The sequence below is a fragment of the Oryctolagus cuniculus genome, chromosome 1 (assembly GCF_964237555.1).
Source record: "Oryctolagus cuniculus chromosome 1, mOryCun1.1, whole genome shotgun sequence".
In the NCBI taxonomy this organism is placed as follows: Eukaryota; Metazoa; Chordata; class Mammalia; order Lagomorpha; family Leporidae; genus Oryctolagus; species Oryctolagus cuniculus.
The window spans coordinates 18,951,028-18,977,686 of NC_091432.1; the positions used below are offsets into that span (position 1 = coordinate 18,951,028).

The 26,659-nt window shown below is 41.6% G+C and overlaps 1 protein-coding gene across 2 annotated transcripts in view; it reads right to left on the minus strand.

Annotated features, from left to right (window-relative positions):
- The window catches only part of CSTPP1 (centriolar satellite-associated tubulin polyglutamylase complex regulator 1), a 240,313-nt gene that overhangs the window by 179,749 nt on the left and 33,905 nt on the right, over positions 1-26,659 (minus strand). For both annotated transcript variants that reach the window (XM_051852833.2, XM_002708863.4), the window contains exon 2: positions 18,782-18,884. In XM_051852833.2, the coding sequence (XP_051708793.2) occupies positions 18,782-18,884 (103 nt within the window). The remainder of the gene's footprint in view (positions 1-18,781; positions 18,885-26,659) is intronic.

Below are 26,659 nucleotides of genomic sequence, written 5' to 3' on the forward strand. Positions count from 1 at the left end.
CCAGCAGATGGAAGATCTCTCTCTCAGTCTCTCCCTCACTCTTCGTAACTCAGCTTTTGAAACAAATAAATAAATCTTTTTGAAAAATCAATATGAAATAAAAAATTAAAATAAACACAATAATGATTACCATTCTGTCCTAATGGCACCAATACAGCAAGAAAGCCAAACATTTTCTAGGTAATGAAGGATAAAAGGGCCTTTTCTGAAATTTTTATTTGAACTTTAACATTAGACCCAAGGATACCTGACCTTAGTGGCATCAAGAACACTCCTTTCCCCTTTTATTCCTATAAAGTAAGACAAGACAAGACAGTTTCCAGATCCTATAAAATCCATGACAGTATCTATTCTGATCTTTACAGAAGTGGCCTTGGAGAAGACTTAGTGGCATAATTCTGAAGAAATGGGTAGTTCCACAGTGAACTCAGTCATATCCGTCAGCCTATTCTTGCCATCATCAAACACTTGAAATTGAAATCAGTGCTCACAAATTATTTGCAAAGCAAATAAAGTACAAGTCCAAACTCCCTCTACTGCGGCAGGTTGTAACATTTCTTCCCTCTTCCTCATCTTTCTTCATTACCTTAAGAATATACATTTTAAAGGACTGCCTCTTTTAAAATATCAATAGCAACAGAAGGCCTCATTGAGCCTTCTCCTAACAAAAGCAGCTTTCTACTTCCCAGTCACTCAGCATTCCAATCCCATCCCTTCTGTACTGTTATACCAAGCCATCATCTATTGCCTCCCAGGACGCACACTGTGGGAAGCTTGATCAGAAGCAGAGTAACTAAGACTCAAATTGGCATTCTGATACTGGGATGTAGGCGTCTCAAGTGGTGACTTAACCCACTGTGCCAAAATGCCAGACCCCTCCCTTTCTTTTTTTAAAGATTTTTTTTTTAAGATTTATTTATTTATTTGAAAGTCAGAGTTACACAGAAAGAGGAGAGGCAGAAAGAGAGAGAGAGGTCTTCCATCCGATGGTTCACTCTCCAATTGGCTGCAACGGCCAGAGCCGCGCCGATCCAAAGCCAGGAGCCAGGAGCTTCTTCCAGGTCTCCCACGTGGGTGCAGGAGCCCAAGGACTTGGGCCATCTTCTACTGCTTTCCCAGGCCATAGCAGAGAGCTGGATCAGAAGTGGAGCAGCCGGGTTTCGAACCGGCGCCCATATGGGATGCCAGTGCTTCAGGCCAGGTGTTAATCCGCTGTGCCACAGCGCCGGCCTCCCCTTATTTTTTTTAACAGAATTTTTCACTATTTGAAATTGCCTACTAATTTATTTACTTACTTATTACCTGTCTTGGATACAGTAGACCCTCAAACATTTGTAAAACATATGGTGATTAATGCACATATACCACCCGGACTACACCATATTCACACCAATCTTTATTTTTGAAAGATTGTCTAATATGTCCTGTGATTAAAAGAATTCAGACATCTAAAAGGGTATTACGAAAAAGAAAAGAGGTCAGAAAACCAACTAATTAGGACATTAAACATGGAAATAATCTGACTGCACAATGAAGATAGTCCTAAAAAGCCATAGAAGACAAGCAAATCCACAATCCTAAGAGGGAAAAAAAGATAAAGTATGAAGAGGATGAATACATGGTATAGAAAAACTATTCTCCATTCTTCTCTTTATCAATCTCGAGAAGCTCAATGGTAGAAATGTGTCTTTAAAACTGTGTCCAAGCCACAACAATACAAAAGTTGCATATATTCTACTTAAAACTATTGGTTGAACTCTGTAATTAATACACAATTACTCTTAGGTGTTTACTTAATGCTATAACTAGTACTCAAATAGTATTTTACACTTTGTGTTTCTATGTGGGAGCAAAATGTGGAAATCTTTACTTAATATACGCTAAATTGATCTTCTGTATATAAAGATAATTGAAAATTAATCTTGATGTGAAGGGAAGGAGAGAGGGAGTGGGAGAGGGGAGCGTTGTGGGTGGGAGGGAAATTATGGGGGGGAGGAAGCTATTGCAATCCATAAGCTGTACTTTGGAAATTTATGCTCATTAAATTTAAAAAAAAAAAAACTGTGTCCACACCTAAAAACTCACTGCCTCATTCTTAACCCAGCCTACCGAAACAACACGGGCAAGTCAGAAGTCAAAACTTGCAAATTCCTATCCATTGATGTCTACACCCAAATTCTTATCTTGCCTCCATTTGCCTTAATCTGTCAATGTCAGATGCTGCTTCTCTGCAATTTCTACCAACTGGCACATTTTTCAGATTCATATGAAAAATGTAATAACAATGTATTATAAATGGATCGTTCATAGGTTTTTTTGATAGAAATGGCTGGGAAGACAAATGTCTATTCTAAGAAAAACCATGGATCATAAATGTTTCAAATCCCTAAAATAGGCTTGAATTCCACTTCTGTCACCATTCAAAAATTAGTTATAGAAGTAGGTGTTTGGCACAGCAGTTAAAAGCTCACATCCCAGCACTGTGGCATAACGGGTAAAGTTGCCGCCTACAGTGCCAGTATCCCATATGGGTGCCGGTTCATGTCCCAGCTGCTCCACTTCCAATCCAGTTCTCTGCTATGGCCTGGAAAACAGTAGAGGATGGCCCAAGTCCTTGGGCCCCTGCACCTGTGTGGGAGATCCAGAAGAATCTCCTGACTCCTCGCTTCAGTTCGGTGCAGCTCCAGCCGTTAGAGCCAACTGGGGAGTGAACCAGCAGATGGAAGACCTCTCTCTCTCTTTCTCTGCCTCTTCTCTCTCTGTGTAACTCTTTCAAATAAGTAATCTTTAAAAAAAAAAAAAAACTCACATTACATACTAGAGTGCCTGGTTTCCAAGTCCCTGCTCTGCCTCTCACTCTAGCTTCCTGCTAATGTGCCTAAAAGGCAGCAGGTGATGGCTCAAGTACGTGGGTCCTTGCCACCCATGTGGGAGAGCTAGACTGAGTTCTGGGGTCCTGGCCTCCACTTCACCCAGCCCAGGTTTCTGGCAGCATGTGGGGAGTTAATCAGTGGATAGAAGATAGCTTTCTCTGTCTCACCTGCTCACTCTCTCTCTGCTTTTCAAAGAAAATGAACATAAATAAGTAAAAATAAAAAATATGTTTATTCCTTTATCAAATATTTCCAGAACATATTAGGAAATATTGGAATTTTAAAATTTTAATTGAAACAATAATTATACACAATTATGGGTACAGTGTGATATTTCGGTATACATACACAATGTATAATAATCAGATCAGGATAGCTGGTATATCTATCACTTATTTTTTTTTTAAACATTCAAAATTCTCTGTACTAGCTATTTTGAGAAATCCACAGTTAACTGTTGTTGGCCATAGTTACCCGACTATGCTACAGAATATGGGAACTACTCCCCCTGTCTAACTGCACTTTATACCCGTTAACCATCCTCTCTCTTCCCTCCCCCTCTGCTGTGAAGAAAACTTTACTCACACTCAAGTGGCTGCTGAATAGGCAATAGGCAGAATCTGATGCAGGGAGTGGATGGTTAGTGGGCGGGGGTGCAGTGTGGCTGGAGGAACAAGATCCTCTCAGGGAACTTCCGATACTCTAGCAATACGTCTTTGTCGGCAATGTTCGATAGTTTCCTAGGGATCACACTGACACACAGGAGAGGAAGAAACATTTACCTGGGATGGTGTTAAACAGCAAACAAAATCTCAATATTACTTGCAAATAAGAGTAACGGCCCAATCATCCCTCTTCATTTTCCCCTATAGAAAGTCATTACCACAGAAAATTCATGAGAATGCAGTGTCAGATGGTAACTGCTGTAGTCCTAAGTGAGCCATCAAGGTACCAAAAAAAAAAAAAAAAAAAAAAAAAAAAAAAAAAAAAAAAGGGCAGCCAAGCTTCTTGGTTGCAAGCAACAGAGAAACAAAATCTGACTATACCAAGCAAAACGGGGCCTTACTAGAAGAGAACTGGTAGCTCATAAAATCCACAGGTGGCTGAAGGACCAGACTTAGAAAACAGACAGGAATCAAGAGAGTTCTGGAGGCTGAGCACCAGCAAACTAGGCAAAGTTCTCACAACAGTCTGAACTGCAAACAGTTACTGCAATGCACACATTTTTCCATGAATGTCTTCTTTTTGCTTCAGGTGGCCAGAGTCAGTTCCTGTTGCTTTAGCCAAAAACTCACTGATGCAGAATTTGTGAGATTCTTAAGGAAAGTCCAGTACCATTCTTTGGCTGAATTTTATTTTCCACCATGCTCTCGATCCCCTCCCCTCATGTTCTTCATTATGTTCCCATCACATCAAGCTTAGCGTCCACATTTCCATCTCCATTCCTTTCCCATGTTGGTCTCTCTCCCTTTGCTTCCATTCTCCTTTCCCTGGGAACCATCTACACATTCTTCCAGGCCTAAGTTAAATGTCACTCCTTTGTGAGTCATTTCCTGACTATACAACTGATTACTTCTATACTAGTTTATTCACTGACCCAGTACTTCTAATGCCCTATTTTAATTGCTATGTCTTTTTGTTTGTTTTCTTTTTTCTTTATTAAAGTTTTATTTTGTTCATATGAAAGGCACAGTTACAGAGAGAGGGAGACAAAATGCAAGTTCGCAAGAGTTCCTCTCTCAAAAAAGGTAGACTAGGTTATCCAGACAAACCCTTCTGGATGAGAAAAACGGAATGAATTATGAAAGGCCTACGTCTGAAGTCAAAAGACAGCCACCAAAGGAAATGAAGAATGACAAGCCACATAATGGAAGAATAAAACCCAGAGAAGCAAGCTGGGCACTTGGTGCCACTTTTCCTCATGGCTACAGGTTCTAAACACTTTGCTCACATAACAAGAGTTCCATGGAATGGACTCAAGGAATCCACACACTTAGATGTGAAAAATTTTGTATCTTCATTTTGACTAACCTCTGACTGAAATTTAGAATTTCCTTTCATTATTAATTAGACATAGAATTAGCAACACCTGTGATTTTGTCAATAACAGAAATCTCAGATATTTTCATATCACATTCTAACTGCACCAGATTACCTCACCATACCATTTACATTTATCAGCACTTCAAAAATAAGATATTCTCAATAATGGTTCTAGGGTCCTCAGCCAGTTCTGGAAGGTACAGTTGATACACTGCATAATTAACACTTTAGAGTTAATGTTAAGTACCTGAGATTTCAAATGACTTTTCTGGCGCGCAGCACTCATCTGGACCGGGAACAGGGACTCCAGTAAACTCCTAGGCTCTTTCCATACCCTGAAGAGCTATGCCTGGAAATCAGCCCATCTTTACACTTAAGGCTAGCTTCAAGTCATTTCAACCCAATAGTTCTGAGGTAGTCCAGGATTGCTCGTGCCCAGTCCATATGCCAGAAGCAAACATAAAACTCCTCTGAAGAAAGATTTCACATTATCTCTGTAATTTCTCATATACAATGTACTACATTCAACTAGAGGAAAAATAGCTTAACACAAGATAAGATAATGGAGTAAAAAATTGATAGAACAAACAGCAGAAACAGACCCACAGAAAATCCAGATATAAATTACGGACTTTGTAATAATCATGTTTAACAGTGTTCAAGCCATTTTGTAATTAATACACAATTATTGTCGCTCCCCCTCTTCGTGGAGGAACGACACAGGACCCTGCGCTGTTCTTTCGTCTGCTCGGCCCTCCCCGGGTTTGCTGCTGGTCCTTCCCGGGTTGGCTACTATCCCTTCCACCTCCGTGGAAGGGCAGTTCCCCCTGGCCACATTCCCCACTTCCGCAGGGGAGCGGCACACCGCCGGCCGGCTTTCTCGGGGGCTGCACGGGTGTTCCTTCAGCTAGATGTTCCCCTTAGATGTTCCTGGTGCATGCCGTCTCTCTCCTCCTTTATAGTCCTCCTCCGCCAATCCCAACTCGGCTGCCCACACGCCGAGTACGCTGCTCTCCTCCAATCAGGAGCAAGTCCTACAGTTTATTGGCTGAACTGGAGGCAGCTGTGCGGAAGCTGTTTACTTCTCTCCCAGCGCCATATTGTGGGAGAGCAGATGCATAGAATAAGTCTTAATTCGAGTAACTCAGTCTAGTCCGGATTGCTCCCCACAATTATTCTTAAGTGTTGAAACTTAACTGAAAAGTGACCTCTGTTAAATATAAGAGTGGGAATAAGAGAGGGAAGAGATGTACAATTTGGGACATGTTCAATGGGACTTGCCCCAAATGGTAGAGTTAGAAACATACCAGGAGATTCCAATTCAATCCCATCAAGGTGGCATGTACCAATGCCATCTCACTAGTCCCAGTGATCAATTTCTATTCACAATTGATCATAATGATAGGACTAAGAGTCAAAGGGATCACATAAACAAGACTAGTGTCTGCTAATACTAACTGATAGAATAAAAAAAGGGAGAGAATGATCCAACATTGGAAGCGGAATACACAGCAGACTCATAGAATGGCAGATGTCCTAAACAGCACTCTGGCCTCAGAATCAGCCCTTAAGGCATTCAGATCCGGCTGAAAAGCCCATGAGAATATTTCAGGCATGGAAAGCCAAGACACTGTGGGAAAAAAAATGACCTAAATGAAAGATCTCTGTGAGTGAGAGCCCAGTGGAAAGAGCAGGTCATCAAAGAAGGAGGTACCTTTCTCTGAAAGGAGAGAACTTCCATTTTGACTATAATCTTTTCTAAATATGATCAGAATCGGCGAACTTAAAAGGCCTCCATAGCCTTGGCAATTCATGACAAGAGCCTAGGGTGATTACTGACGCCATAAACAAGAGTGTCAATTTGTTAAGTCAACAACAGGAGTCACTGTGCACTTACTCCTCATGTAGGATCTTTGTCCTTAATGTGCTGTACATTGTGATTTAATGCTATAACTAGTACTCAAACAGTATTTTTCAGTTTGTGTTTCTGTGTGGTTGCAAACTGTTGAAAGCTTTACTTAATATATGCTAAATTGATCTTCTGTATATAAAGATAATTGAAAATGAATCTTGATCTGAATGGAAAGGGAGAGGGAGCGGGAGAGGGGAGAGTTGTGGGTGGAGGGAAGTTATGGGGGGGAGGGGAAGCCATTGTAATCCATAAGCTGTACTTTGGAAATTTACATTCATTAAAGAAAAGTTAAAAAAAAAAAAGTGTTCAAGCCAATGAAAGACAAGATTTAGCAATGAACTAAAATGGAAAGAACTAAATGGAAATTTGGTAACTAAAAAATATGACAGAATTAAGAACTCAGTAGATGGGTTTAACAGCAAATTAGACATAAGGGAAAAGAGAATGAACTAGAAAACAGATCAGAATAAAGTATACAAAATGAGATATAAAAGACAAAATGATGGAAAAAACATTTAAAAAGTCCATAAAAGATAAGGAAATTATGAAAACGTCTAACCTTATGGGAATCTCAAAAAGAATAAAGATAGAGAATAGAACAGAAGCAAATCTGAAGAGCTAATAATTGAAAATATCTCCAGACTGATAAAAGATAGCAATACAGGTTCAAGAAGCATTTTAAAAATATCAAATAGTCTGGGGCTGGCTCTGTGGCACAGTGGGTTAACGCCCTGGCCTAAAGCACCAGCATCCCATATGGGCACTGGTTCTAGTCCCGGCTACTCCTCTTCCAATCCAGCTCTCTGCTGTGGCCTGGGAAAGCAGTAGAAGACTTGGGCCCCTGCACCCGTGCAGGAGACCCAGAAGAAGCTCCTGGCTCCTGGCTTCAAATCGGTGCAGCTCAGGCCGTTGCGGCCACTTGGGGAGTGAACCATCGGATGGAAGACCTCTCTCTCTCTCTCTCTCTCTGCCTCTCCTCTCTCTGTGGAACTCTTTCAAATAAATAAATAAATCTCTAAAAAATAATTACATCAAATAGTTTAAATATAAGGAAAAGCAAACCTAAACTAAATCTCCCCAAATCAAAGACCAAGGAAGAATATCCAAAACATAGCCAGATATAAAGGACAGATCATTTCCAAATAAGCAAGAGTAAGACTACGCTGACTTCTCAGCAGAAACAGTAAAAGCCAAGAGATAATGGAAGAATAAGCCTAGAATTTATACCATAAAAAAAACTGCACTTCAAAAATGAAGGCAGGTCCGACGCTGTGGCGCAGTAGGTTAATCCTCCACCTGTGGCGCCAGCATCCCATATGGGCATCAGTTCCAAGTCCCAGCTGCTCCACTTCCAATCCAGCTCTCTGCTATGGCCTGGGAAAGCAATAGAGGACGGCACAAGTCCTTGGGCCCCTGTACCTGCCCATCTTCTACTGCTTTCCTAGGCCATAGCAGAGAGCTGGATCAGAAGTGGAGCAGTTGAGACTCGAACCAGCACCCATATGGGATGTCAGCACTGCAGGCAAGTTACCCTTACATTCCAACTGATGCAGAGTACACGTGAAGCTCTGTTGCAGCCCTCAATCTCTGAAAAAGGGATGAAGAAAAACATTGGCAAAAACATGCAAAACACAGAGTGTCTGGGCTGCTTTAGAGACCAGGCGTGTATCTTTTAAGATGCTAAACATCAATTCTGTCTCCAGAAACTCTGCCATGAAAAGGTGGTTTACATATCAAGTTTTCCATAGTATCTCTTCTCTCTCGTGGCACGTTAGTTGATGCTCAGGGCAACTTGGACACAGCAGTGCAGTTCTCTTGGTTCAGCTCCCCTGAGGGGTCACACACTGCACGGAAGGTGGAGTATGAGGGTGTGCAGATGAACAACTCTCCCCCACATGTGAACTGCAGCGTGGCGTGAACACACTCTCCCTGCATGGAACTGCATGTGTACCGTTCTCTCTTTGTGCTCTGTGGTTTCTCCACACGTTCCAGCTGCTCAGAGGACGCAGCTTGGCTCAGCAAGCACAGATAAACAGCTTCCTGGAGCAGCCTGCCAGTGTGAGGAGCCGTGACCTCCGCAGAGAACGTCTGCTTTTCATTAGCCCACACACATCCCGGTCCTGCTTCAGCGTAGAGCAGGAACGACCAGAGCTGGGCAGCCTTGATCGATTCAGCTCTCCCAGGACGCCCTGAATGTTTGATCGTGGGCGACAGAGGAAAGAGGGCACAGACAGAAAGCGAGAAAACGGCTTACAGGTGAAGAAAGCTTCCTTAGGCTACTGTCTGAATGAACAATATGGTAAGTGAAGTGGCGGGCACTAAATGGCTGCTATTTACGCAGGGACGCATGAATGGCTTAGTCTCCAAAAAAGTACACAAAGTGCAGGGGAAGAAAGAAGACTTACAGAAAATCAGAGAGATTAAAATGTCTTCAAGATCTTCAATTCTGATCTATTTAAAAAGAAGACTACTGCTTTCCAACAGATCCACAGAGAGAAGAAAAAAAAATCCATAAAATTAGGACAAAAGAGAAATGACACAGAAAGTTAAATCTGGACACAGTTTTTTCATAATACACATTTTTATGAACTTTTTGAAGATATCTGGTATGCATGGATTTCAAAATTTCTTGCACCAAACTTATCTTTTAATTCCATTTTCTGTGAACTTAAAAAAAAGATCTATTTATTTATTCATTTAATTTGAAAGGCAGAGTGACAGAGAAAAAGAGAGGGACAGAAAAAGAGATCTTTCATCTGTTGGTTCACTCCTCAGGTGGCTGCAACAGCTGGTTTGGGCCAGGCTGAAGCCAGGAGCCAGGAACTCCACCTTAGTCTCCCACATGGGTAGCAGGGGCCCAAGTACCTGGGCCATCTTCTGCTACCTTCTTTGACTTATTAGCAGGAAGCTGGATTGGAAGTGGAGTGGGCGGAACTCAGAACCAGATTTCTGATATGGGAATGCAGGATTCACAAGTGGCAGCTTAATACACTGTGCCGCAACTTTGGACCCTTCTGCGAACTTCTTTTTTAAATTAATTAATTTATTTATTTGAAAGTCAGAGTTAGAGGGAGAGAGAGAGAGAGAGAGAGAGAGAGATTTTCCATCCACTGGTTCATTTTTCAGATGGCCACAATGGTCAGTGCTGGACCAGGCTGAAGCTGGGAGCCAGGAGCTTCTTCTGGGTCTCCCATTTGGGTGGCAGGGCCCCAAACAGTTGGTCATCTTCTGCTGCTTTCGCCAGTTCAATAGCAGGAGCTGGATCAGAAGTGGAGCAGCTGGGATGTAAACCAGTGCCCATATGGGATGCCAGCATCACAGGTGGCAGCTTCACCTACAATGCACAACATTGGCCCTGCTCCATGAACTGTTTCAAGAAATTTCATGCATGTCATTTTGTTTAATTTGAATAACAACTATATGAGACAGGTTTTATCACCCCTAGTAAAGATCTAGGCCTGGACCTGGAAAAGTTAACACAAGGATCTTAACAAGGACATTTACTGTTGATGTTACTTAATGACAAAGGGATGGGATTCAAAGCTGCTTCTACGGTCATCCAGGAAACAATGCTTTTCCCAAACTTTTCTCATCATAGTATTATATTGCTGCAGCCCCAGAACTTAGTAATCCTGGAACTAATGTGTTCTAAAATAAATTTACAGGTTCATGTCATTTTCTGATTAGACAGTTTCTGTTGTGTGAGTCAGCACCACATCTGACAGTTGAAGAAAAGACAGTTACAGCTTCAGACAGGAAATTGGTTGAATATGACCCCTCTTGAAAGATCCTGATAAATAATCTGTTTTGTGGGGAAGTCATTGACTGAAAGGACGCACCTGCCATAGGACTGGGAGCTAAGAGGCAGACAACCATCTTAGCAAATCACAACAGCAGAGAGAGGCTTCATTTGACTCTCATTCCACTTTTCTCAGGGAAGAAGAACCTTTGTGTGGCTGCCAAAATCCTAACCGTCCTTCCTCCTTCCCCTGTGTCCCCTCCACCCCTTCCCCATTCACTAAAGACCTTCTAGTTAAAGGTGCCAGATTGTATCATTTTTTCCTGTTCTTGTGCCAGGCCTGCACTGCCAGTACCACAGGCCTTCTGAGGAAATTATGGAAGAAATTAAAAGCTCTGAACATTTTAAATTGTCATGTTATTGGTGAAGTAAAGTTTCTTAACTTTTGATGAGCTATTGTGCATTAATAATCACACAACAATTTGTTAATTCAGATTTGTGTGTGTCCACTTGACTGCCAGAGGAGTACTCAGGGAATTATCAGAGCGGTGGAATGAGAAGGAATATCAGAATTTGGACAAGGAAAGATTCTTCACATTATTTATAGATTGGAATAAATCAAGTTATTTCTCCAATGGGAGATGTTTCAGTGTGCAGAATTACAACAAGTTTGATATTAGCTAGCTGCAAAAGCAGCTCCCATGAAAACAGAAATAATATTACTGGATCTTGAGAATATTTCAGCCAAGGACGGAGTTCCTTCATTTCCTCTTACTGAATGCTTTAACAACAGCTACATTTGACTTGTAGATGGGAGGGGGTGACGAAATAAGGTTTCCTGACAGGCAGAATCTGGGCCCAATTATTACTTCTATAACCTTTGACTCTGATTTCTAAATGAATCAGGGGACCAGTGGGCTGTGAAATCGCTTCCTCAGTTACCAGGTCAAGTGCTGCTGGATGATTTCCTGTACCTATAACATGAAGGGACTGAAGAGAGATGGATTCTACACAAATAGGCAGCTTCTTGTATCCTCAGTGACCCTGGATTTTCAAGTTACAAAATAAATTTTGGTGACTCTTAACTCATTGCTGTGGCTCCCAAGAGTCCTTCTGCTATAGCATACCTCTGGTAATACAGAAAAGAACCAAAATTCTCTGCAGATTTCATCAACGATGGCTTAACAGGAGTGTCTGGGCCAGTAATAATGAGGACAAGACTGCTTTAACTGAAGGCAAAAATCTATTCCTGGCAATTATCTGAGTCTGAGAATCCAAATGCTGACAATGAGAAATGTGTAATTTTCTGTTACAATGTGTCAACTCCAGCTAAGATTGAACTATGGAAAAAAGGTGGTAGTGGGGTGCATACAGGAAGCATTACCCCCTTTTTAGAAAATTATAATAGGATTAGTCACCATTACCTTACTACACCATATTTTGGCTCAATTTAACAACAGTAAGTGGGAGAACCACGGAGTAGGAAGGGCAGAGAAGTCTCAGACCGTCTCGCACGGAAGCGATGAGCCTGGGAAGCAGTGAAGCCCTCATTTGTTCTGATGTGTTTCTTGTTGCCCCAACTCTCTGCTCCTCCGTTACCATAGACACAAGAAGAACCCAAAACATTACTTAAAATGCTAGATGGTGGATAATCCTAGAAAATCTGCCAATTCTAGGACTGAAAGTTTATACCCTGATCCAGATTATGTACGAAAGAAGTGGGTCATCTTTTCTTAGCACTTAAGAGTACCTGATTTTAAAAAAAGAGAAGAAATACTACATGTTTTATAACCATGGGCTGTTTTCATAAGAGTTATATTCTAGGTTTTTAAGTGACTCAGGAACATACAGTATGAGAAACTCCTTTTCTTCAACAAGAGTTGAATTCAGGAAGTTCACATTTCAGGGATTTACTCTAATTAAAACAAATGAATGTGATGCTGAAACATTTTATTAAAAAGGTATGTAACTTCCCAACTGAATTCTAATGATTAATAGAGATCAAAATGAAATTACTAATTGTCCTTTTCTAAAAACTGACAAATAAAGCTTCTACCACTGTACTTATACTACATAGTAAATAATACATTTGTCAATATAAATTTAACAGTGAAAGTGACATGTTTTATAGATAATTAAGCATTTGCCCATATTTTAAGGTTGATACATCTTTTTTTGTCTCAAAATTTTTTAAAGATTTATTTATTTAAAGGCGCCGCAAGGCGGAGGATTAGCCTAGTGAGCTGCGGCGCCGGCACACCGGGTTCTAGTCCCGGTCAGGGCGCCGGATCCTGTCCCGGTTGCCCCTCTTCCAGGCCAGCTCTCTGCTGTGGCCCGGGAGTGCAGTGGAGGATGGCCCAAGTGCTTGGGCCCTGCACCCCATGGGAGACCAGGAGGAGCACCTGGTTCCTGCCTTCGGATCGGCGCGGTGCGCAGGCCACAGTGCGCCGGCTGCAGCGGCCATTGGAGGGTGAACCAACGGCAAAAGGAAGACCTTTCTCTCTGTCTCTCTCTCTCACTGTCCACTCTGCCTGTCAAAAAAAAAAAAAAAAAAAAAAAAAAAAGACAAAGAGAGAAGAAGGGATAAAAAGAGAGAAATATTTCCATTCACTAGTTTACTCTCCAAATGACTGCAACCGCCAGGGCTGGGCCAGGCCAAAGCCAGAAGCCAGGAACTCCATCTGGGTCTCCCACATGGGTGCAGGGGCCCAAGCACTTGGGCCATCTTCCACTGCTTTCCCAGGTGCATTAGCAAGGAGCTGGATTGCAGGCAGATTACCGGGGCTTGAACTAGCACTTGGATAAGGGATGCCTGGCAAACCACAGATTACTATACAGCACCAAAATGCTGGCCCCTAGTAGCAGTACTTATTACCTATTAGCAATTCTCATCATTATCTGTATGCTTGTTTATTGACTATATCCCTCATTAAAACATTATTTCCATAAGGTCATTTCTCTTGCTTACTAATACAGTCCCACTGCCTGATACAAGTACACACAGGCACATGGATAGTAGGTACTCAAAAATAATTAGTGAATAAATGAATCCACGAAGGAATGCTGTTTCGTGTTCTTATCCTCAAAATAAATTCCTATCAATGAAGGTAATCTGCATATTTATTTCCCTTACAAACAAAACAGTCATCATGTAAACTACCAAGGAACTAAAATAATCATTTATAAAAACAAAAACAGGACACTTGATCATAGGAAAGAGCCCTTCTGGGCCCACCAGCCAAGACCACAGAGTACCATTCTTTTCTATATTAGGAAATGGACGTCAAGCTCCCTGATGCCACAGGGGTGTAACTATCAATTTAGCCTGTGAAGAACAGTTCCCAATTCTGATAGGAATTCTCAGATTTCAGCCAATTTTTCTCTCATCATTATTTTTCAATGTCTTATAAAGCCATATTTTTCAGTTTATCTTTACCACAAGAACCTGGTCACCCTCTGCTGTGGTTTCTAAGTGTCAGCTACTCTGCCTCTTTTTCTTGGATGTACTTCTTCAGAAGTCCTGACCTGGCGCTGACTCTTGGTCTGTTTAGAGGTGCTAACCTCTAAATATTAATTCCTCTTACCTTGCAATCATTGAAGGACAACATTCAGCGGTACAGGTTACGTACAACATAAAGGAAAACCCTCCGGGATTTAGTGTCCCGAGGAATCTGATCTACAGAGCTCACAGCCTTGCAGATGCACACACAAGAAGGCTTAACCACTGGTGTTTTACAATTTATCTAGATTTGGTAGAACAATCATGGACTTGTGGGAAAACATCCACAACCAACGGGCGACAGCAGAGAGGGCAAGCACACCCACAAAAGAAAGGCCTTTGGCAGGAAAACCTTCCAAAAACAATTCTGAAGAGTACTTTATTATTGTTTAGATTTACATCACCCATAGTTAAAGGTATAAAGTTGAAATAGTGAGATGGAAGTACACACACAACATATTTTATTTATTTATTTTAAAATTTTTATTTATTTCCTTGAAATGGGGAGCTTGAGCCAGGACACATCAGAGTCTGCAACTTTACCTGGACATTTTTTTTAAATCATGCTTCCTGCTGTTTAGAGCCAGCAACAATTATATTCCTCAAAACAATAACACAAAGCATATAATTGGCAATGAACTGAGGTCACCAGACAAAGCTGATAAGTTTGCAAAGTATAGTTCATAAGGGAAAATCAAGAATTGCAGAAATTATACCTAGAAGAGATCTCAAAAAGTTTTTCTGGTCAGGGCTCCAGAAACTTTAGACAGTTAAGTGCCTTTAGAACCAGAAATAAAGAACAGTGGCTTTGAATACTGCAGAGGAGGCTTGATTCCTGACTCTGGCCCTTATTAGCTTGTGAGCCTTTAACTGAAGAGTCTCAATTTCCTCATCTGTAAAATAGAGATATTAATAGTACCTACCTCAGGCCGGCGCCGTGGCTCACTTGGCTAATCCTCCACCTGCGGCGCCGGCACCCCAGGTTCTAGTCCCAGTTGGGGCACCGGATTCTGTCCTGGTTGCTCCTCTTCCAGTCCAGCTCTCTGCTGTGGCCCGGAAAGGCAGTGGAGGATGGCCCAGGTGTTTGGGCCCTGCACCTGCATGGGAGACCAGGAGGAAGCACCTGGCTCCTGGCTACGGACTGGTGCAGCGCCGGCTGTAGCGGCCATTTGGGGGGTGAACCAACGAAAGGAAGACCTTTCTCTCTGTCTCTCTCACTCACTTTCTAACTCTGCCTGTCCAAAAAAAAATAAATAAAAAATAGTACCTACCTCAAAGAAGGATAGTGGTTAAGACAAAGTACAAGTTTAATGAAAACTGCCTATTATAATATATAATTACCCATATTATGCTATTTTTATTAGCAGGTAAGGGCTTCATTAAACCCATTTCATAGAAGAGGCAATTGAGGCCTATATTTCAGAAATTTGCCCAAGGTTATACAGGGAAAACTTATAAGGATAAAAATTCTTCTTCCTCCTTTTTTACTTCATTTTGCTTCTATGAATGAGTGAAAACTGAGATCTGAAAGAAATCAAATTCACAATCAAAGTAAAATCAGGAGCTTAAATTAGTCAGGTTGCCTTGTCTACTTTTTGGATGACTTCCCAATGTCATGTAGCTACAACTTGCAAGTCTTTTTTTTTTAAAGTTTTTGGAACTTTGATGCTGCTTCTCTTTTTGCTTCTCGAAATAACCCACTTCAGGCCAATCTGATGTCTTAGAGTTATAGACGTGTCAAGTATGTGCCACTCTTATATATATTTTGTAAGTTTTAGTTTCCTAGGGACAAAAACAGCTTACTTGGCAACTAGATTTCTATCAGCACTATGGAAAAATCTTAAGATGTTTTTTCAACAGTATATTAATGGATAGAAGCTACCTATCGTTAACAGCATTCTGAAAGAGCTATAACCCTTACTATTGACTCTCTAGCGTTCAGTATCAGTTACAGAGACCACCAGGGTTCACTCTTGGAGTGTGAGACACATAGTATACAGCTTCTTAAATAACAGATATAGAGTTCTACCAAAAAGATTCAACAAAGAGAAGGAAGAACAAGAAAACAGTCCTCCTCCTAACCAGATCAAGAATAAGAGTAGATGGTATACAATAACTTAAAATATGGATGCAGCTATAGATTTAACAAATATTTACCTAAACATCGTGCTAAGTACAGAGAATACAAAAGTAAGGTAGAAATGATGCCTATCCTCAGAGAACCAGTGAAATAAGGAGAAGACTTATAAAGGAGATTGGTGGGGAAATCCAGGAAGCAGCATTACCCCCAGAGGAGTTGTATTTCACTTGGCAGGAGCCTCAGCAGCGCTGGTGCAGATTAAACGGCCTAGAAACTCGACCCCTGGGCTTGTCAGGTCTGCAAACGCAAGCAAGCCTATTCAATCTCAGTCTCCACTCGCAGCCCCCTCGATGGTTCCAGCCCGTTCCACAAGAACAAGCAATATTTCTCTCTCTAATCATTCTCCCTTAGAAGACTGGGAGAAGAAACCAGTCCTTCTCCCGGAAAACTTGCTTTTCCCAGTCATCCTTCCGATCCATAAGAAATCTACATTTTATTTACAAGAACTGTAGTTCAGCAAAGGGAGGGTCAAGTATTCCCCTAATAGCTACCCAAATTTTGGCCATTAGTATAGAGGTATAATCTCCACGGAGCCTTGGGAGGACAGAAAGGGAAAAAAGTGTCTATGTAGTTCAAAGATGATGGACATGAGTTCGTGATACACCTTGAAGGAAATCTGTAGGAAGTGATTCTTGATTCTTTGAGTATTCCCAATAAATCAGAAAAAAAGGGAAGAGAATCCAAATGACTGTATAAATATGTGATGGCACACTGTTAATGAAAACAAAGCTTCACACTCTGGCCTCAGAATCAGCCCTAAAGGCACTCGGATCTGGCTGAAAAGCCCATGAGAGTATTTCAGGCATGGAAAGCCAAGACACTCTGGCAAAAAGATCTCTGTGAGTGAGATCCCAGTGGAAAGAACAGGTCTTCAAAGAGGGAGGTGCCTTTCTCTGAAGGGAGGAGAGAACCTCCACTTTGACTATGACCGTGTCTAAACAAGATAAGAGTCGGAGAACTCAAGGGGCTTCCATAGCCTTGGAAACTCATAACGGGTGCATAGGGAGATTACTGATGCCATAAACAGGAGTGTCAATTGGTAAAGTCAACAACAGGAGTCACTGTGCACTTACTCCTCATGTAGGATCTCTGTCCTTAACGTGCTGTACACTGAGGCTTAATGCTATAACGAGTACTCAAACAGTATATTTCACTTTGTGTTTCTATGGGGGTGCAAACGACTGAAATCTTTACTTAATGTACACTAAACTGATCTTCTGTAAAAAAAAAAAAAAAAAAAGAAAGAAATTATCAATTCCCAACTTGACTCTCACTGGGATTAAACATGACAATAGGTCTGATCTGATTTCATCATCATTTAAAAAAAATCATCTATTATTTTTCACTTTATGTTTCTGTGTGGGAGCAAACTGTTGAAATCCTTACTTAAGGTATACTAAGCTGATCTTCTGTATATTAAGATAATCGAAAATGAATCTTGATGTGAATGGAAGGGGAGAGGGAGTGGGAAAGGGGAGGGTTGTGGGTGGGAGGGACGGTATGGGGGGGAAGCCATTGTAACACATGAGTCGTACTTTGGAAATTTATATTCATTAAATAAAAGATTAAAAAAAAAAAAAAAAAAAAAAAGAAAACAAAGCTTCATATTTTTAATAATCCTTTCATGAATTTGAAGGTATTTTAAAGTGATTATCTCATTCAGTGTAAAAAAAATTTACTGATATTCTAAAAGTAATAATCACTTTTACTTTTATATATTGCACCCAAACATACTTTACAAAGAGGCATAATCTTTCAAAAGTATAACCTACTAAAGACAACCTCCTGGAGGCCAGCACCACGGCTCACTAGGCTAATCCTCTGCCTAAGGTGCCGGCACCCCGGGTTCTAGTCCTAGTTGGGGTACCGGATTCTGTCCCGATTGCTCCTCTTCCAGTCCAGCTCTCTGCTGTGGCCCAGGAAGGCAGTGGAAGATGGCCCAAGTGCTTGGGCACTGCACCCACATGGAAGACCAGGAAGAAGCACTGGCTTCTGGCTTCAGATCGGCACAGCACTCTGGCTTTAGCAGCCATTTGGGGGGTGAACCAATGGAAGAAAGACCTTTCTGTCTCTGTGACTGTCTAACTCTGCCTGTCAAAAAATAATAATAATAATAAAAAAGACAACCTCCTGGAAACACTCTTAAATCATTAAGTGATAGATAGAAAGAAAAATGCAGAGGAATATCATCCTGCACAACTCCATGAGAAAAGTCAGCCATGAAAAACACCGGCTAAATGAACACCAACTAAAAGAAACGAGAGTGACTATTTTGAATAAAGGAGGAAGTTTAAAATTTTAAAAGGAATCTAAAGAACCAGATGTGATAGATCAAACAAGCAGTTGTTAAGCTGCTATAATCACAATCATTCACAAGACATATCATTGGACAAAACAAGCTGTACCAAAGGCATGCTCCAAAACATGTGTGGGCAGCCCTCAACCAACCTACCCAAACTAAGCATTCCCTGCCACAACATAATCAGCATTTCCTGCTCTATTCTTCATGTACCCTCGCCTGCTTCCAAAAGCCTCCTCTTGGCTCACCCTGTTATCAAGGCATTCATGTACTTACTATTCAGTGAAGAACCTCGCAATGCCATATTGGCTAATATCTTCCCTGTTCTCTAGTAGCTGGCACACTGCATCCTCCATGTACGTAAGGACATGTCGCTGTGCTGCAAACAAAAAGGAAGAGACAAAGAGAGATTAAAAAGGAAAAAGAAGAAAACAAAGTTCTCCCATCCCAGTAGGAGGCCATATAAATCAATGAAGGTGTTGGCTCTGTCCTAGAAATTCCAGTGGACTGGAACAGGCTAAGCTAAGCAAACTTGCTGGCCCTCAAAGGGTAGAATGGGATTTGCTGTAGAACGCGACCTACTGCCATCTGACTGGTTTCAGCTTTCACCCTCAGTCGTGGTTCCAATGCTGAGGGTGCTCTGAAGAGGCACTTCAGCACCATTTAGCAGACACTCCTGACAGCTCTTTTCTTTACATCTCCTTCTAGCTTTTCCCATGTCTGCATGTCCAAGATACTTATCCCCAGGGAGTCAGGGGGTCCACCCCTGAAGCAGGGATAATCTGATTAGAAAGAAAACTCAGTTCTTTAAATCACAAAAAAAGTAACTGAAAAAGTTCAAAGACTATAACAATCTCAATATTGGTATATATGTAAGTTATTAACCTGGATAAATAACAAGATCATTAAATCTGTGTGGCTCAATTTATTGGCTCTCATGCTTTCTTCAGTTGTTATGAATGAAAGATGCATGAATTACTCATGGGCTTCTAATAAAAAATATAAGTATTAGAGTTAGACCTGGGTTTGAATCATAGCTCTGTCTTTGGTAGCTTAATCTTGGCCAGCTCATTAATCTGCACCTGTTTTCTTCTGTATCCTGTGTGGAGAGCAATAAACAACTCTACTTATTTCTCAAAGTATGGTCAATCAACCACTTGGTCTGAAATACTTTGCATATACCCTGTTAAAATGCAGATTTATAATCTATACCACCTCAAATTTAGGAACCTTAAATTTCTAACTGCACTCTCTGCTGTGGCCCGGGAAGGCAGTGGAGGATGGTCCAAGTGCTTGGGCCCTGCACCCACATGGGAGACCAGGAGGAAGCACCTGGCTCCTGGCTTCAGATCGGTGTAGCGCCAGTCGTAGTGGCCATTTGGAGGGTAAACCAATGGAAGGAAGACCTTTCTCTCTGTCTCTCTCTCTCTCACTAACTCTGCCTGTCAAAAAAAAAAAAAAAAAAAATTCTAACTGGAGCCTAGTAATTTTACAAGTATCCCTGCTGCTGCTGCTTTTTTTTTTTTTTTTTAAGTGTATTTTTACTTATATGATAGGCAAGGAGACAGAGCCAGGAGTTGGGAACTCCATCTGGGTCTCCCACATGGTAGCAGGGACCTAAGCACTTGAGCCATCATCTGCTGCCTTGCAGGGTCTTGCATAAGCAGGAAGCTGGATTGGAAGTGAAACCAAGACTCAAACCCAGCCATCCTGATATAGGTACGGGCATCCCAGGCAGTGTCTTAACCATTGTACCACAAGACCTGCCCCTGGAGCTTCTTACGTACCCTGAAGTTAAAGCTCACTGGTTAAGAACCTGGGCTTTGAGAATAGAGAGATATGAGTTAAATTCTCAGTCCTATAACTTCCCACAGTGACATTGAGCAAATTACTCTCCAAGCCTATTTTCTCATTTTAAAATGTGGATGATAATCCTACCTTATCTACTCTACAAGGTTATGAGAATTAAATAAGATAATGTATGCAAAATATCACAGTGCCAGCACACAGTGCATTCTTGCTAACATTTTCTTTTTGTATTTTTAAAGATTTATTTTATTTATTTATTTGAAAGGCAGAGTTACAGTGACAGAGAAGGAGAGGAGGCTGATTCATTCCCGAAATGGCCACAATAGCTGGGGCTCAGCCAGGCCGAAGCCAGGAACCAGGAGCTCCCTCTGGGTCTCCCGCGTGGACACAGGAGCTCAAGGACTTGGACCATCTTCCACTGCCCTCCCAAGCCATAGCACAGAGCTGGACTGGAAGTGGAGCAGCCGGGACTTGAACCCATGCCCACATGGGATGCTGGCACAGCAGGCAGTGGCCCCACCTAATATATTTTCTTAAAACTTCATCTCAAAGAGTTAGTTACGCAACACAGGCCAGAACGTCTTACACATCAGGTATTCAACAAATGCTTCTTTCCTTTCCTAATTTTATTTTCAGATATGACAGTTGTGTCCCAGTACATCTTACACACAAGGGTCCAATTCACATTCCCTTTCACCATCCAAAAAATCAGAACACTGCTTTCTTCTGGGGGCAGTGAGAACAAAAAACCCAAAAGTAACGAACGGTTTACTAGAAACCAATTCCACAAAGTTGGTGCCAAGGTGGACAATTGCCTCTTTCACAGTTTAATTCCTAAGCAAAATATGGAGGAATTAGCTAAAAATGGGTGCTTCAAAAAACTATTCCTGAAGTCCTGGTAGTTTAGTGAAGTTCATAAAAGAAATAAGTTTATCTACCGAGCTGAATTCAAGAGTCTTCATTTGACAACACGGGCTGCAGTGATCCAAGATCTGAGCACCTTTGCACCAGCCTAAAGCCCAGGAGAAGGCCATGTTTACATTCCATGACTTGTTCTATCTGTGTGAGTGCTTCCCAAAGCTAACGACTGCCAACCACTGGAAGTTACCCACTCCTCCCTGCAAAAAAGATGTGAAAACAAAAACGAAATCAGTGCTTCATTAACTCAACAGTGCATCTGGCTAGAAAATTGTTTTTTTTTAAGAAATGGCCAAAACTGAGAGTGAAGCTGAGATAACATGCTAATTTCTGGCATTAATTGTTTTCAAGACAACAATCAGTTTAAGTAAGTACATATCAAATGGGGAGGGGAAAATGGCCATACTAACATTAACATCAACTCTATTTTCTCCACTGTATTCCCCTTCCTTTCTTCCACCCGCTTAACCTCATCTTACAAAAAGATTCCTTCCTGGCCTTTTATGACTTACCTCTACCTAAGGCTAGTACAGGATTTTTTTCTTTTTGATGATAGAAATGAAAGAGCTCTACTTAGAAGCAAATCCTGCTGCTTTTACTCTCTTGCTCCAGGGATTAAAAAAGTCAATGTGAAAGCACTTTACAGGAGAAATGTTTTCAGAGCCATTAATATCAAAGCGCTTTTGTCCTCCTAGAGTGATTTTTTGAAAAAGAGACATTGCACCAGAGAGAGAACCATATCTGTTTATCTGCCAATCACATTTAGTTTATTATTATAAACACTAACACCATTTCTGAGCATGTACACAATTAACTACCTAAGAGTCAGGTACTCACTAACTGTTTCACACACATTATTTAATCCTCACAAAAATCCTATGATAGATCATTTTATGTTTCTGCTTTATAAATGGCAAAGCTGAGATTTACAGAATTAATTTGCTCAAGATTACACAGCTAGTAATCAGGGAAGCCAACATATAAACCAAGTTTTGTTTAATACTAAAACTCATGCTTTTTTTTTTGACAGGCAGAGTGGACAGTGAGAGAGAGACAGAGAGAAAGGTCTTCCTTTGCCGTTGGTTCACCCTCCAATGTCCGCCGCGGCCGGGTGCTTCTCCTGGTCTCCCATGGGGTGCAGGGCCCAAGCACTTGGGCCATCCTCCACTGCACTCCCAGGCCACTGCAGAGAGATGGACAGGAAGAGGAGCAACCAGGACAGAATCCGGCACCCCAACCGGGACTAGAACCCGTGGTGCCGGCGCCGCAGGCAGGGGATTAGCCTAGTGAGCCACTGCGCCGGCCTACAACCTCATCATTAACACATTATAATCATTTATAGGGGAGCCGCCTGCAGCGCTGGCATCCCATATGGGCGCTGGTTTGAGTCCTGGCTGCTCCTCTTCGGATCCAGCTCTCTACTATGGCCTGGGAAAGCAGTAGAAGATGGCCCAAGTCCTTGGGTCCCTGCACTCATGTGGGAGACCTGGAAGAAACTCCTGGCTCCTGGCTTCGGATCAGCTCAGCTCTGACTGTTGCAGTCATTTGGGGGAGTGAACCAGCAGAATAGAGGACCTCTCTCTCTCTCTCTGACTCTACCTCTCTCTGTATTTTGTTCAAATAAAATAAAAAATTTTTAAAAATCACTTACAGGTGCAAAAATTAATCTTCATGTTACCCCAGCACAAAGGCAGCAGTGCATATTGAAAGTAAAATGACCTGAGAGATGAAGTCCATCTGTGTCCCTGTGAATTTGCCTCTCTCTCCTATCTCCACCTGCATACCTGTCAGCATTTGTGTGAAGTTATAACATGTCCCCAAATTTCAAAGGTTTTTATTTTTTTCCAAACAAAGAACCATCCCACCACAAAGTATTCACCCTACCCATTCCTCCTAGTTCACAAAGAGGAAACAGAAAACTCCCCGTGCTCTTTTTAATCTGTAGGTGGAGGGAAGGAGCACAAAGGCCCCCGGGCAGATAGGGAAAAGGTCCCCCTGCAGAGAATTTCACACAACCCACAGCCAAGTTGGAAGCTCTAATTGCTGCTCCTTGGTGGTTTCCTTCACCTGCAGCTCTTTATCAGTCCCATGTTCTCTCTGTGGTTAAGTGTACCACCCAACCCTGGAAAATCCTTACAGTTTATCAAACTTTAATGAGACAGAAGTTCAAAGCTTTTGGCTGGCAATAAAACCTGGAGAGTGTCATTTTATATTATTTTTTAAATGCAAAGGAATAGGCTTTAATTTATGTGAACTATTAAAGAATAAAAACAGCACACCTGCACCCCCAGAGGGCAAAGATATGTGAGCACCTTAGCTGCCCTCTTGGAAAAGGAAAAGCACTTAAGTCTGGCTTTTCCTTTTTGCTTTGTGTGACTTCCACAACAAGATCAGGATTAAGTTTTCTAATGTGTACCAATAAGGCTGTATTTTTCCTCAAACTGTCCATGTCTTGCTCAGATGTCTGAGATAAGCATTTATAACTTTGTCATGCTATACTGAACAATTTAAGGGACAACTAAGTATACAATGCATGATCCTCACATGCATTCAGCAAGTGAAAGCAACTGTGAATCAAAACCTTGGTTCTGTTGACTCATCCTCAGTTACTCCTGCTTTGATATTAAGAATGGTATGTCTGGCCGGCGCCATGGCTCACGAGGTTAATCCTCTGCCTGCGGCGCCGGCACACTGGGTTCTAGTCCCGGTCGGGGTGCCGGATTCTGTCCTGGTTGCTCCTCTTCCAGTCCAGCTCTCTGCTGTGGCCCGGGAGGGCAGTGGAGGATGGCCCAAGTGCTTGGGTCCTGCACCCCATGGGAGACCAGGAGGAAGCACCTGGCTCCTGGCTTCGGATCAGCGCTGTGTGCTGGCCGCAGCGCGCCGGCCGCAGCGGCCATTGGAGGGTGAACCAACAGCAAAGGAAGACCTTTCTCTCTGTCTCTCTGTCTCTAACTCTGCCTGTCAAAAAAAAAAAAAAAACAAAAAAAAAAGAACAGTATGTCTGATAATAAACTACATCCTTAGAAAACACTAGAAGATGGCCCAGGTGCTCAGGCTCCTACACCGTGGGAGATCAGGAGGAAGCTCTGGCTTCTGGCTTCCGATCTGCCCCGCCAGATCCATTGCAGCCATTTGGGGAGTGAACCAGTGGAAGGAAGACCTCTCTCTCTGTTTCTCCCTCTGTCTGTGACTCTGCCTCTGTAATAACCTTAGCAGGATGTTTGGAACATATGCTCAAATGCATACTAGCCTCTATCCATTTATTTAAAGTTCTGCTCAACCAACCAAGAATATTTACAGATTACATTCAAAGGTTCTTGGGCTTTATAAAACTCTATGCCTGTAATATATATAATCATACACTCATTTTAGCTACAGGCTTTAAACTTGTGTGAAGCCTTCCATTATTAACTACTAATGACTCAGGAGGCCCTAATTTATATGGGGAAAGTCCAAAACTATTTCTTTTTACTCTCTTCCCAAGCATAAGTACCATCAAAGTATTAGCTGTTTTTTTTTTTTTCATAATTAAATGATAAGGGGTCTCATTTGAAAATTTTTGCTTGAGGCATCTAGAATTTCCACCTACATCAGTTAAACATTTTATAAAAATTACTATTCAATACAGAGTCTCAGTATAAAGAATAGGGGCTGACATTGTGGCACACAGTGTTAAGCCTAGCCTGTGATGCCAGCATCCCATATGGGCACTGGTTTGTGTCCTAGCTGCTCTGGTTCTGATCCAGCTCCCTGCTGATGACCTGGGAAAAGCAGCGGAAGATGGCCCAAGTGCTTGGGCCCCTGCCACCCATGTGGGAGACCTGGATGAAGCTCCTGGCTCCTGGCTTTGGCCTGGCCATGGTAGCCATGTGGGGACTGAATCAACTGATTGAAGATCTTTTTCTCGCTCTGTCTCTCCCTCTCTATATATAATTCTGAATTTTAAATTCAAAAAGAAAACAAACAAATCTCATCAGAAAAATACTCATGAGTTACTATGTAGTTTTAATAGACATACACAAGAACAATACTAGTGTAAGGAAAAAACAGAGTATATACATATACATAACTTTAAACCTGACTTTTTCCTCCCTTACCAGAGTCCTTTTGAGACATAGTTTAGTCTTTGAGGCCTCTTGAGATTCAGATGCTGGTTGGCACAAATGTTTGTTGAACTAAATTCAAACTGTTCTCTGAGATGAGTAAGATTCTTAACCAACAACCGGTCATATAAACTTGCTTAGAAATTTCAAGTTCAATATCACTTATAAATCACTACTATGATCTAGTATTTGATCTTGTGAGGTACAAATAGACAGCTTAACAGTTTAAAAAGTTACTAGACTTCTAAAATTAATTATTTACAACCTCCATCATTACTGGTTTGTCTTGGTCCAAAGACACTGTGTTCAGGTGAAAAATTTTATCATCCATACAAAACCATCTTTGATCTTAGACCACAGTAGATCAATTTCCCTTGACCAAAAGGGATGGGGAAATGAAAAAGAACTAGCACATTTAATTCTTATACAACCCAATGAAGTAGATTAATAGCCTTTTTTGAAGCTCAGAGAGGTTCAGGAAGCTGCCCAAAGTCTAAACAAATGGCTGAGCTAGTATTCAAACTTAGATTTGACTTCATCAGATCTCACAACTTCTCAATCAAAACTGAAAGAAAAACAAAACAAGAAAAATTCAAAAATCTACAGTATGTCCTACCTGACACTGTATTATCTAGAAATTATGAACTTTTCCCTGTTAATACTACAAAGGAAGTTTAAATTGGTAAGTTAGGGAAATTATTGGAATGTTCTTTAAATTATAAAGAATGTCCATTTCTAATTACAAACATAATGCTTTTTTTTTTTTAATTTTTTTTGACAGGCAGAGTGGACAGTGAGAGAGAGAGAGACAGAGAGAAAGGTCTTCCTTTCCCGTTGGTTCACCCTCCAATGGCCGCTGCGTCCGGCGCACCACACTGATCCGAAGCCAGGAGCCAGGTGCTTATCCTGGTCTCCCATGGGGTGCAGGGCCCAAGCACTTGGGCCATCCTCCACTGCACTCCCGGGCCACAGCAGAGAGCTGGCCTGGAAGAGGGGCAACTGGGACAGAATCCGGCGCCCCGACCGGGACTAGAACCCGGTGTGCCGGTGCCGCAAGGTGGAGGATTAGCCTAGTGAGCCAAGGCGCCGGCCCAAACATAATGCTTTTTTAAAGATTCAAGCATACAGAAAAGGCTAAAGACCAATCTCAGGTTCCAACTGTTATCAGTTTGAGATGTATATTTTAAAAAATATAAAGATACACAGTTTATGAGCTTTCTGTTTTTAAGTAAATGACATACACTTTTCTGTACCTTGCTTTTTATTTTTTAAAATTTGCTATTTTTTTTTATTTTTTTGACAGACAGTGAGAGACAGAGAGAAA